The following is a 14,516-nucleotide window of genomic DNA, read 5'->3' as shown; positions in this document are numbered from 1 at the left end:
GATGATGAGAGGATTCTCAAAGTGAGAACAGATCCACTGAAATAACAAAGACTGTAAGACTTTGTAAGAATAATTCAGTCTAGGTGAGACAGGTGATTTGCCACCAATTTCAAAGCTCCAAGGGTATGACAGGCTGATAACCAAAGTTGGTATTCCTGGATTGAAAAGAAAAAGTATCGAATATGAAAAAAAAAGATATCCTTAGAGCAAGTGCCTTCTTATCAGAAGAAATAACAGTTGGGTTGTTGGAATTTATCATAAAATGACCAGAGACAAGACAAATGAGGTTGACAAGCTCGCTGATCATCCAGCATCTCAAAGAGAGTGATATGGGGAAACTGCTCTGCTTGAACAAGACTCAAAAAGAATGCAGATGTAAAGGACTGCACTCCACTTGGAGAGAGATGCATTTGAGTAGATATAAGTTAGGCATGAGGAGTATTCAGTTATGTAAAACTGACTGAGCCACCACAACAGTGAGAGGTGAAGATATGGAGCTAGAGATATAAGAGGAGACTTCTGGACATACTCCACTGATCAGTCAAAGTCCACCAGAATAGGACGTGTGTGAGAGTAGCAAGGAGCTCCAGATATGAGTCTTCAAAAGAGACAGAACCTTTGTGAAAAAAAAGGAGTGATGTGAACTTCTGTAATCAGAAGCTCCATGTCTTGAAGACTTAATCCTTTTTCCATTGCATCCTAACATTACAAAGACATTACACAACTCTCATATTTTGTTCCAAGAATTAAATTAGCAGATGCAACTGTTTGAAATTTTACATGAACCTTCCTTAACACATCATTTCAGAAAAACAAAATATTTTTTACACAAAAATATTGTTACTTACTGCAGTTATTTACATTTATACTTTAAATAGTTCAAGTACAAGGTGATTTGCATGTTAAATATAAAAATACAGTGCTATAAAATGATTGAAATTAAAAAATAAGTACATACCTTTTAATTGTTTTAAATATAACCTTAAATTATCATGTTTTTACATTTATTATTCATCTCAACCTACATTAACAGGTATTCATGAGGCATATGAAAATAACTTTCAGAGATAGGCAAGTTTTTAAAATAACCATTGAGAGATTGTACTTTAAAATCAGCTCTTTCTATGAATTATAAACATGTATGTCAAATACATACATATGGATTGCAACTCTCAAGTCTAAACATAGAAGGTGGGTGTCAAGGTGTGAAAATATCCATTTAAATTTAAGAATTGGAATGAAGAAACTTAAAATAAGGAAGGGTTAACAGCAGTGTATTCATAGTTTTGTGTGTGCTATTCTCTCTAAATGATGAATACAATCTTTTCTTTAATCTTTACGGATATGTACACTTACACAAAATACACTTGATCATTTTCAGTAAAGCAGTTTTGAAGCAAAGTAAGTTTTTCATTCAAAACAAAAGTATCTATATTTTCCTTAAGTATAAATATCTTGTGCTATGTACAATGCCTACTGAATTTGTTTTACCATGTTATTTTTATTAATAAATACATTCTGAATTATTTCTGTTAAGATCCGTTTCTTTCTTTCTTTTGCTCAAAAATGTTTGAAAATTCAGATATTGTTATGAGTGAAACCAGAATAAAATTACTTACATTTCAATAAATAACAGCTAGTACTGTCAAAATTCAGTGTACAACAAATCATCTACAGAAACTTGATCAATATAAATTTTCTCATTATTGGATAAACTAAGCAATACAATGGAAAGGTGTGTCTATTTGTCATCATAGTGTCACAGAAAGAAAACAAATTAAGTTGTTAATTTAAGTTTTGGATTCCTTCTGAAAAAGGTACTTTTAAATAATTGTCTATTTTTGCAACTATGCATCTCCATGTAATGGTGTGGAATGGTTTGATACAATAACAATTACAATAGGAGTTTAATATTATTTCTTATAAATGAAGTATTGGGAATAAAATAACTCCTCAACAATAGAAACTTAAGAGCTTGTTAAAAAGATAGCAGCAGAAACAGAATTTTTTCAAACAAAGATATTTAGATTGAATATACACTTTGCTCATTCAAGTTTAAATTAATGTAGAACAACCACTAAATTACAAAGTTACAGAGGTCCCTGTTAAAAATGAAGAAAGATATGACAATGGTTGAAAGGCTTACAAATAAATCTGACTATTGGAGCTTTTGTAATAATTAGATGTATGTTTGGTATGTTTGCTATTGTCACAACCAAATTCCACTAATAATTCTTTATAAGATGCCATTATCAAATACTGGTATCTCGTATGTTATCAGGTTTCCATGTAAATTTTTTCCAACATAATACTGGTAATTAGTTTATGACTTCAAAGCTTAACATTATTATATGGTGCTCTTTAGAGAGTACATACATTCTACTGTAATGTTTAAACAAAACTTAAAAGATTCAATTCATATTCTCAAACAAATTTCATTTGGAGATTAAATGTACTGATGTTTCAAAGTAGTTTCCACTATGATCTTCTTAACAATTGAAAATAAACTGCAAATTGGAGATGAAATAAAATTTTAACTTTTTTAAACCATTATTATACTATTAAAAAATGTCCCATAACAAATTAACAAGTGCAAATAAGTAACATGTTCTACTAGAAATTACTGGTGTCAACATTTCATGAAAACAGTTAAACTCACAAAATATTAATATTTCTTTTACAGAATAAGGTTGCTCTTCTTTGTTGTTAAGAAGATATTTTTGAAGAGAAAATGGGCTGAAGAAAAAACTGCTAAACCTACCCAAATTTAGATTTTTACTTGCTAGCATAATCATTTTTACCCTATCACAACAGGTTCATATTTTATATGACCTTGTAACCTTGGTGGTATACATACTATGGCTCTTTAAAGTGCTTAATGTATGTTCATGAAATCTGGTATGCTTTAACTAAACTATTCTTTTGTAGAAAAAAAATCAGAATTTTTATTTAAGTATTTTTACTGAAACATTGTCTCTGATAATATGGTATTAGAATGTTGACTATTCCCAGTGTAATGCAATTTGTATGTCAAGATTAAAAATAATTTACTTCATCTGAAAATTTTCAATTTTTATTTCCATAATTGATAAAACCTCTTAAGTAAATATAAAGTTACAATTTTCTTGCACTGAAAATTTATTTCTGACAGATTCTTACTTCTGCTCACATACATAGCTGTTCTTGTTTATTGTTGCCCTCTATTTGAAATTTCTTTTGCATGTCACAAGCTTTTCATTCCCACACACCCTTCAATTCACATGGTTTAACTGATTCTCATATCCAAACTATCATGTGACAAATTTCCACCAGTAGCAGTTCCATGCATCCACCTGATTTCCTAAATGCTATCCTACCTAACTATCACTTCAAGTTTAGGCAAAAACATAAGTGCTGGTCAATAGTGGTGAAGAAGGGTGAGCGAAAGTAAAAACCTGTTGGAAATACACTTTCAAAAAAGTACCTTACTTTTGGTCACATACATAGCTAAAATACCATGTTGAATATGTGGAGTAACTGGTGTGAGGGAGAAAACAGAAGCATCCAAACAATACCACAATGAGAGAACCCTTTAATAAGAGGATTATACTGTGGTAAATCTAGGTGAAAAACTGTGAGAAGCAGAACACTGATTGGACAATGATCCAAACCACATCTACCTTATGAATGGAATGCGAGTAAATTGAGGGATATGTTCCAAGGTATAGAGTGGCTAGAGAATGACAAACTATACACAGCAAGTCCATTGCATTTAGAACTCAACTGCCAGGAAGCTACATCTATGTGGGTATGAAAGAGGATCATACCATCTTCACCTTTAGCCAATCATAGGAAGAAATCCCGCCACCAACCTGCAAACATAGCACACATAAGCAGAGTGATACATATATATATGGCCCTGCAATGTGCTATGTCCCACTCAGATCAAATAGACTGGAACTAGCTGAAATGTAATAATATCCTTAGCATAAAGAAGTAGGAGGGTTAACACAGGAGGAGGAAACAGAGCAACAAATAAGAGTACCCATTATGACCCATAACACTAGGGTAGTATGCTCGAGGTAAATAGATTGAAGAACTAGGAACACCCTGAATGTGGGCAAGGGCTTGTATTGATTAGTTCAGATCTAAATCCAAAACTCAACCATTAAAAAGTGACATTCATGCTGGTGTAGGATGAGATATCCAACTTCCATGACATGTGTGAGGACATATGTGATTGGTTCAGCTCTAAATCCAAAACTCGTTCACCAGGAACCAACACCCATGTGAGAGTATGATAAGTGATCAAAATTGTTACAACACAAGTATGAATAATACATTAATTGGTTCAGTTCTAAAACCAAAACTCGACCACTAGGAACTGACTTCCATTGGTGAAAGGATAAGAGATCCCAATCATTATGATGACTCGCTTCAAACGTACAACATCCCTCCCCTGAAAACAAAACCTGCAGAAATTAAGTGTCCATTTGAAGGACACCTTATCAGCAGAGAACCACCACTCTACTCTAAACTGAATGGAGTTTTTATCGTTTATATTGTATACCTACTTTTTAGATGGATAACTCCATGGTCCACAACTCTAGAGACTTAAAACTGGAGAGTGATAAAGACTCTCGTACTCCAGTGGAAGAAATGGTTGGAGAAAAACATGGTGGTGAGTTTGGAGGTGCATTCACACCAGTAACAGTGTAATGGATGACCATGAAACCTTATTTTGAAAAGCAAACAAACCAAACTCAATTTTTCAATCTAAGGAATGGCAAGAATGAGCAGCAATCTCCTTCTGATTTACCCATGAAGTCCATGTGTTAATATGGTCCAGACTGAGCACATTTAAGAAGTAAATATATTGCAAGGAATAAACTATGAATGATCTTGTGAAACATTTCATCTCTAGTTTACGTGACTGTAACAAACAATGTGCATTTTGTAGTTTCGAAAATTTTGAAAGTCAACAAAGTGTTACAGTGCAGGTTTTGTTTGAACAATTTTAAGATATTGAAGCATACCTGGACAGGACCCTAAAAATAATATACAGATCAAAAAAAAAAAAAACTTACACAGTTACAACTGCACAGAAGCCTGAAGAATGACAAGTAGAAGATAATAACCTGATAAAAAAGAAACAGCAAACCATTGCAGATAGTGAGAGATGAAAGTATGCAGACTTGTCCACATGCCAACTTGAAGAATTTCAACCAAATGATGACTAAATGATATGCCAGCAGAAAAATAGGGTGCATAATCTGAAGGAAAGACACCAAGAACAAATAACAGGAAGAAGGAGACAAATGAAACAAGAAAGACAAGAAAGGAGACACTGAAGTCTGTCAAGATCAGATCAAGTACAGAGATGGGAAATGAAAAAAAGGGAATTACTCTCCTGTGCTGCTAAAAATTTTAGAAAGAAAAACTGATCCCGATAAAGGAAAATAAGTGGTATGGTACAGAGTTCATGGAACAGCAACTGCAAACAAATCTAACTGACAATGTCTACAGGCCAAAATGAGAAAGAAATATATCTTAAGGGATAAACAAAACATGGAGCATGATGATAATGTATCAAACCAAGGTAAAGTAAGACAGTACAATACCAAATTGACATCCCAATCTGAAAGGACGGCATGCCTTAGAGATCAACTACTCCAGAACGAATACAACAGTGATAAGTTATGAAAGGTAAAAACTGTACAGTACTGGGAAAAATGAAAAGAGAAGCAAATGGAAAGATACACATAAAGGGTAATATTTGTCCAATCTTGACTGAAGACATTTACATCTAGTGCAAGTAGATGAGGTAATGGATACCAAACTGAGATATCTTGGTATTGAGGATTGTGGCTAATGCATCCAGGTGTGGAGTACCCCGCTAACTGTATAGCTACTGGTAAACTTGAGGATCTAGATATCAATCCATTAGATAAATTTTGTTGTGGTGGAAAAGATAATCCATAACAAGGTTAAAAGTACCTTGTACATGACATTCAAGGAAAGAATATCACTGAACTCTTATTTAGTCCATGATTTATTATTAATTTATAATATCACATTCTTTGCATGAGAATCAAAAAAAGATATTTGTAATTCTTACTGTTAAAATTAAGATTTGCAGTGAAAACAGCATAAAATTAATAAATTTAATTGAAATTTTGTATTAATAGCTGCTAGCATTCTTACCATTTTTAGTTGCCATAGCCTGTGAAGATGTAACGGACACAGTTAAACTTCCAACAACTGGAACTCTTGGAGAAGTTGTTGGAATCTGCACGTTCAAATTCTGAAAGAAAATACAATTTATGTTTAACTGTACATGACTTTCAAGGTAGCAGAATACCTAAAATATTTGGGACACAGTCTCCAAACTTTCAAGAAGTCTTCAGGAAAGATGGACTAAAGCTTGCTTTTATCAAGTTCTGGTTGAAGCGCAATTATGTATTTTTTCCCCCAAAAGATCCTATGTAGCATTGAATAAAAATCAACATATTCATCATGAATCTAATTCTAGCATCACAGAAAGAATGCATAATATACTTTTTTTTTAATGTGCACTGATGCGGCAATCAGATAGAACTGGCTTCAAACTTGAACAAGTTGTTGTATTGAAGATAATACTTTGCAAATTAAAATTAACTCTATGTAAATAACACAGCAATATCACACTGGCAATTTACTGAAAATTAAGTTAGAGGATAGCTAATACAAGAATGTTTCTGTTGGATTTACAATAAAATCTTCAGGTCACAACCAAATTTTTCTATATCATTGTGTATATGTGTGCAACTATTCTGCAATTCAGGTGGCATCCTATCCATAAGTACCCACTAACACACAACTTTAATAAGATGTATCTTTGTTTCTTTTTATACTTTAGAACTCTCCAATTAGATATCACACAAAATTTTCTATTATCTACCTTGAAAGATTGTTTACCTTAAAAGAATCTTGGTTTTGGAGCTGAGCAACTGAAATCTTAACTCAAAGCCACCACTCAACTTAGGTTATTGTGCTTAATATTTAAATTGCTGATTGTACAATGGAATGAAGTGTTACACTATGTTACATCAATGCAGTACATGTTAAATCTCTTTATTACATCAAAATGAAAATCATTAAGTCAACAAAGTAACTGTGGTAAGTACAATCAACCAAAGTTGATATCAAATACCACAGACAGTTTAACTGATGTGATGAAGAGAATTCACAAGAAGAGAATGGGAAAAACCAACATTTATTTCAAATAATTCAACAAAAATGTGACAGTGTATGCCATCTTTAAAGGGATTTAAGCTGGGAAAAACCAGCTTTACAAGTTTTCAACCAATAAAATCAGCAACTACAATCAGAGAATTAATTGAATTCACTAAAAGCTTCAAAAATAAAACTCACCTGAAAATATAAAAAAGTGGGAATCCAAATTAATAGAACTAATTCTTCAGCAAAAATGAAAGTTAACATTTTCCTTATACTCATCTCCTCACACACAAATCTTCCTCTTATGTCTGCCTACACGATTTGCACCTAAATACAAGTTTGATGTTAACTATACTGGTGCATGATCATATCATACACCAAATTCCCTCCACCAGCCAGAGAGACACACATCCTTCATGTTCTTTAACTAAACCTATGCATTTGCAGTCATAATAAGTTCATTCACTGATGATGCAAGAAAAAAAATGTGCATCAAAAATGGAGAAGATAGTGAGAATGTTGAAACTTTATAGAATGGACAGCAACTGCCTGATGTTGAGACATTTGTCTCTCCACAACAGGCAGATGTCGTCCATTCCAAAAATTTCATCATGAATACTCTGCTTAAAAATCTATCAAAGAATAGTGAGATTGTTGTATAAAAAATATATTTTCAGGTAAAGAAAGTGTTAACTTCCAAAACAATAACTCATCTCTTTACAAATAAATGCTAGAATCACAAGTTGAAATGGTAAAGGGTCTAGTGCAAACTTTTTACCAAGATGAGCTCCCTTCAAAATATGCCCAAAGGGATACCCACGTAGAGTGACACCCATTGACAAGAACTAAATAGAAGCACACAATGGGAGGCCACATCTTGTCTCAACCAAAGTAAGCTCTTTGATTAGAACAGAAGTCAATTGAGTTCCAAGTCACCAGGTTTGAGAGAGATGAGAACACAATTGTCCAAGCACTTGCACACAGACTGTTGGCATATCAATGTGTAGCATGGTTGGGCACATTCAGCCTGTACTGAACAAACTCTGGCTGTAGGAGGATGGTGTATTAGTTTTGTGGTACACTTTTGAGGAGTGAAATACTACACTAACAGTGTCACTACTTCCCCAAGGTCCACCACCTCAACAGCTAGGAGCTGATAAATGGCAAAAGAGAGAATTTACATTGAAGAAACCCAAAGAAATACCCAGATTCCAATTGAACTGCCAGTTGGAAAATGGTTTGAGCACTTTGTTATCTTGGGAAATAAGCATATTCTAGAAGACAAAATTAAGCACCTGATGGGATCCTAATAAATGTAAAGGAGAGCTAAACAAATGTGTTGATTAAAGATTAATAACAAATGCAAGTTAAAATCCAACACAAAAGGAAGTTGTTCACATGCAAACCAGAAACAAAAAGTAGTTGATGAATAAAATGTGAAAAAGTGTGAAATAACCTGTGAATATCCACAATCAGAGACAAATATACCAAAAAAAGGAGGCAATATAATATGTCCAGAAATGCTTGTATGTCAGATATTACATTTGAAATCAAAGTTTGCATAAATGTATTTTTTTTTTTAATTTCCAGAATGAATTATTACTTGAAATAAATCTGCAGACACAAAATCTTACACAAACCTTTGGCTATCACCAATCAGGCATAATTAGAAATTTTCTAGTGAATCTATCAGGCTTTCTTTCAACATGTATAATTATATAACTATGAATTATTTTGTTTTTGAGAAGTTTGTTCAATTACAAAAATCTAAAATTATAATTTTCCTATAATGAAAATGTGTTTCTGATAGGTACTTATCTCCTCTTACATAAATAGCTTTTCTTGTTCAGTGCATACTCTTTAAATGCAACAAATATATATATATATATATATATACACACACACACATATATATGCATGCCATATGCCTTTTATCTCTACTCATTCAGAAATGACCAATTCAAATGTATCTCGTGTGAAAATCCCCATCAATAACAGAGTGACCTACTTTCTAGATGCATGTCACTCTCTCTATTCAATTCTATTGAACGTTTTGGCAGAAAATGGAAGCACTGGTTTTCAGTAGGAAGGAAGAGTAGGAAATGTGAAAGGAGATAAGTACCTATCATAAATATATTTTTAGTATAGTAAAAGTATAACTTCCAATGCAATGCATTACTTGTGTTTACATAAACAGCTCAAATCCTACATTGAATAGGTGGAGGGTCCAGTGTGAGGGAAAGAAAAAATAATTCCAAAGTGTCCTATGGACACTGCCTAAGATGAGACACTCAGATTCTAAGATCTGTTGTAGGGGACCACACCATTTCTGAACCAGGTATATGCTTCACGCATCAAAGGAAGAGGTAACACACCTGGGAGGAAAAACAGATGAACACATCTAAGTGATAGAGAACTGAAGCTAGATAATGATTCAAATGATACAATAGTTATAAAACTCTATCCCAGAAAATATAAAAGTGGGTAAAATTAAAAGGATCTATCATAGCTGCAAAGTCTCTAAAACATGACAGACTGCACACAGTAAGTTAACTACATCCAAAACCATTGCCGCTGAAAATGTGTGGGTCGATAAAGAGAATCATACCAGTAACAAGTTAACTACAATCCAAAACCCAGTCATCTGGTATGGGTACAAAAGAGAATTATACCATATTCACCTGATGTTCATGAGACAGAAGGGAATCAAGAAGTCCCCCAACTTAGGACATTGGGTAGCTCACAAAAAAGAACTTTTCTAACATGATAAACCAACCCAATTAAGCCATCTTCAGGAGCAATTGATGAGTGTGATGGGCAGACTCTTCTTTAGAACAAGCTAACTATGTAACCAGTTGTCCAAGAATGAAAAAAGTGCAATCTGAAAGCATGTAAGAGATGAATGAATGCTCTGATCACCAGACAAAACATACAGTACCAAAGAAAGCCCAAAGGTCAGTGTGAAAAACAGATAAACCACCTTGTGGAGAACTACCTGAAAAAACGGTCATGAGTGATATCATAAGATACAAATATGCATTTATGACATTTATCTTGGTCAACTATAAACCTGGAGAAAAACCCACCTGAGGGTGAGAAACAACTCTTCAAAGTGAAATGGGACAGACTGAAAAATTAATCAATGTGAGACAAATACATTTCAGGCTGCCAGTCTCTAGTTATTTTGAGGACAATAAATAGTCAGGAGAAATATGATGGTCTGGTGCAATGGCCTGTTGAGACAGAAGATCTTGGTACTGTCTCTAACAGATACTGGCTGGTGAGTATAGAAAAGGGTTCCTGAGACAAAAGACTAGGGAGAGAAATTGTAGGACAAGTCCATCTGATGAAACCAGAAGAATTCATAAATCTGTAATGAAATATTTCCAAAGGTGAACAAATTAATACAATCAAGCTCTCATCAGACCAGAACCCACCAGATGGTCTCTGGTCCATCTACACTGAATAAAATGATGAGATGAGAAACCCCTGGAAGCAGGAATGGGTAAGGGCATGCAAGGCTCAGGACAAGAAATAGGAATCAAGGTTTATTGTGGCTTCAACTGTTATAAATGTCCTACCAAAGAGGAAAGGGTAGAAGTGATGATGCTCAGACTACAAAATCAATCTCAGTGCTGAAGAACACAGCCATATGTAAATCACTAAAATAAACAGGCATCAAACAAATCTGAGACAAAGTCACAGTGCAACCCAGAAGATCCCAATGACAGTGAAACTATGTGTAAAGTGAGAGACAAAGATGAGAAACAAGCCAATGTGGGGATAATAAGGGATCATAGGAATGCAGGGAAATGGAAAGAATATCAGCTACCTGAGGAGATAATGTCAAAAAATGATGTATTAGGCCAATCTGATTCTGCAAGTGGGATAGTGTAAGACACAGCAAAATCCAGTGGTGTAAAAAGGTTATCAAAATCTTCACCTGCCCAAACAAATTCAGCATGTTCAGGAGGATTAGTGAGACAAGTTCAATGGAAGGAGGTTGTCCTATATAATGATCTATCTCACAGGGGATAATTGCAGATAAATCCAATGGCAGGTCTCCCCCACCTGCAGCCTGTGAAACAGTGCTAGGAGTTATGATACCTGAAGTGAAAATGTGAAAATCAGAAATCATTGTAGAAATATGTATTAAACAAAAGTGTTTGATGTAAAACATGCGAGTGTGAGAAAAAAAAAACTAGGAAAGTACATTAAAATATTTCTTCAATGTAAAGAAAAATTAATGAAGAAAGCCCAGTTCAGAAATTAAATTATTAAAATAATGAATGGTAATCACACAAACAATACCAAAAGAAAAAAGTATCTGAACATGAGTACTGCTAAACAAGGAATAGTCCAGTAAAACTGAACAGAGAGAATCACATACATCATGAGAGTATTTCACACTCTTAATGGTGGATGATTGTCACAACTTCTTGCTTGACAGACACATTGAAATTAGTCAATTCCAACTAAGTGGAGATAAAAGGCTTGTAGCATGTGTAAAAATGTTTTCTGCAAATAACAGGCAGCAGTAAATGAGAATAGCTATTTATATGACTGGAATTAATGCATGGGTAGTTCTCAATTTACACAACTGTTTTACACATTTTTGGATTAATGTGATTGATGGAATAACACCACTTCTCAATTTATGTACTTGTGAAATCATATTAATGTGATTTGTGCATTGTAATGGTACAATCAGAAGCATGTACTTACAATGTGCTTGAAAGTTTAGCTGACATTGACACTTTATTACAATAACACCTGCAATAATGCAACACACGATAGTTGAAGTGATGTTACAATAACAATAACATTATGGTTATCTGTGCAGTAGCCAGATGGTCGTGGGGTCCATTTCGTCACACAACGAAGTCATTAAAATCGGTTTATCATGCTTCACACTGTAATTGATGTTTTCTGTAGATATATTGACTACATGAGCATAGGCAACACATATAACACTACAAATAAATGAGTATCTTGTGGCACAATGGGACAGGAAATCAACAAAGTTCATGACCTACAGGCCATGTGCAATGATCCTGCCTTGAACTTGCCAATAATTCTGAAAGCTTTTCAGAAATCTTTTCACTGTCATTCTTCTGTAGTATATTAAGGCTTGACTAATAGCATTCCCACTGGGATTGCATGCATCTTGTATACTTCATGGGAAATAGTATTTGATTTATGTGACCAATTCCTGGAACGTAACTATCATGTGAAATGAAAACTACTTGTACTGTATTGGAAATTTATTGGCCAAAAAAGTAACTACTGAAATAAGTGAACTGACATATAAACTACATTGTGATGGAACCAGTAGTATCATTTACAGTATTATTTTAGTATTAATTCAAAGCCTGTGCTTATTCATTACAGTGGATTTAAAATTTTTAATGTACCTTGTGACACTATAATCCATTTTTTAACATAAAACATTTGTTAAAAATGACATGATGTTGACATAACTAAATGGTGTGACAGGCATAACTAGATGGGAAAAGTGTTAAAATACTTGGTACTTACCATGAACGATGATTTTGATTGATCAAGATGAGATCTTAGAGGTTGTGAAGCAACAGGATGAAGGGAAACTCCTCTTTGCAAAGGTGACTGAATTAGATTCAATGAAGTTGTCGCCACTCTCTGAACCAAATCAATTGGTTGTGCCTGTTCACTCCTCTCTCGCTCATCAGAATGCTTAGTTTGATTTGAAATTACCTTTTGAGCAGCACTCATTCTCTCCTTAAGATAAAAGAAAAAAGATTGTATTTTAACTACAGGCTTTATCTACATAATGTCAAAAGAAAGACTTGGTAATTAATAGTTTAATATTGAGATTCTGGTGACAGCAGGTATTGGGAGGATTTTTCAGTTTTCATATTGATATCTTTCTCTACTAAATTGTTTGTACATCTACCATCAGCACAATGAGTTTAGTTACTGAGTAATCAATGCACAAAATGTTTGGCAATGATGAATCTTATCACTTATCAATAATGTTATTTTGTAATATATGATCAAATATGCATGTTTCATGAAGGTTCTACTATGAAGAGCTAAACAAACTACTATAACAGACTTATTTTATTACAGCAGCTTCATCTTCCCTCTAACAAAGATGAATAGCTTTTATAAATAATGATCTCCTTTGTTAATTAAAGAGTTTGTTAAGGATTATTTTTTTCTTCAGATTTTGCAAATGTTTGGCAACAAACATTGTTGACCAAAAAACACCCAGACGTTAACAACCTAGTAATAGTGTAATGGCTAATTCTGCAATATTTATTGGCAATATTCATAGCTAAAAAATTTCATTTAACAAAAGCAAAAGATCAACAGAAAAGTGTAATTCTTTACAGAATTAAAAATACGTAAAAATTTAGAACTTTTAAATATATAAAATACAAGAAGTATATAGCAACAAGTAAATAGCAAGGGATAATTTGGTCCACTAGATTGTACCTCAACACTCACCTTTGGAAAAAATTATAAAATGAAACCTTCCTTTTACTTTACTTAAGTTTCTGTAAACTAGTAGCCTTCACTACTGTCGATGACAACAAATACCTTAAATCAATTATCCTTCTAAAAATAAAATTGCCTTAACATAGCATCCCATCATAGGTTTTAATGCTTTTAGGAAATATGAGAAATGTTCTTATGTTTCTCCCTAAACTAAAAAATACATAAACAGAATTTAAGCTAGTATCAAACTTACTCACCCAATGATATTTTATGCATAAACTTAGCAGGGCTATATATATATATTATGCTACCTGAATAGCAGAACAGTTCATTATCATTATTAATTTAAAGTAGCACTAATAATCCATCATCATGTCACAAATATCCAACTTAATCAACACAAATTTTCTGTTAAAATGTATGAAGAGCATGAAATTAACATTCTAAATTCTTTTATATACACATTTGATCAACATAATCACTTTTTCACAATTACTAGAAAAACAAATACTAACAGATTACATATCCACTCTACTTCCACCTATTGTTATAGTCCATGAACCATGTAAGTTACTTAAAATGCTTGGTTTGAAGACAAAGTAAAAGAGATACTTTTATGAAATAACTAGTTAATTAAATCTACAACCAATTACATCTTAAACAACTGTACTTTAAACTTGTTCTTAGAATTTTTTCAGGATTGATTCAGCAGTTCTGTATGTCCTCATAAATAAAAGGTATTTCCTACATCTTTTAAGAAAGTCAAAAGGAATTCCTCACATGTGCATTCTTACTAACATTTACTGGACTGCAAATAACGTGTTTTGATTTCAGGTTTA

At 33.3% G+C, this 14,516-nt stretch overlaps 1 protein-coding gene across 1 annotated transcript in view; it reads right to left on the bottom strand.

Annotated features, from left to right (window-relative positions):
* LOC143237162 (uncharacterized) overlaps positions 1–14,516 on the bottom strand; it is a 91,072-nt gene that overhangs the window by 73,970 nt on the left and 2,586 nt on the right. The window contains exons 2-3 of the mRNA XM_076476112.1: positions 12,736–12,954; positions 6,184–6,283 (exon numbers count right to left, since the gene is read on the bottom strand). Coding sequence (XP_076332227.1) covers positions 6,184–6,283; positions 12,736–12,948 — 313 coding nt within the window. The 5' untranslated portion in view covers positions 12,949–12,954. The remainder of the gene's footprint in view (positions 1–6,183; positions 6,284–12,735; positions 12,955–14,516) is intronic.

Source organism: Tachypleus tridentatus, chromosome 13 (genome assembly GCF_004210375.1).
Source record: "Tachypleus tridentatus isolate NWPU-2018 chromosome 13, ASM421037v1, whole genome shotgun sequence".
Lineage (NCBI taxonomy): Eukaryota > Metazoa > Arthropoda > Merostomata > Xiphosura > Limulidae > Tachypleus > Tachypleus tridentatus.
The sequence above is the reverse complement of the archived record's forward strand: the minus strand, read 5'-3'. Positions and strand labels throughout refer to the sequence as shown.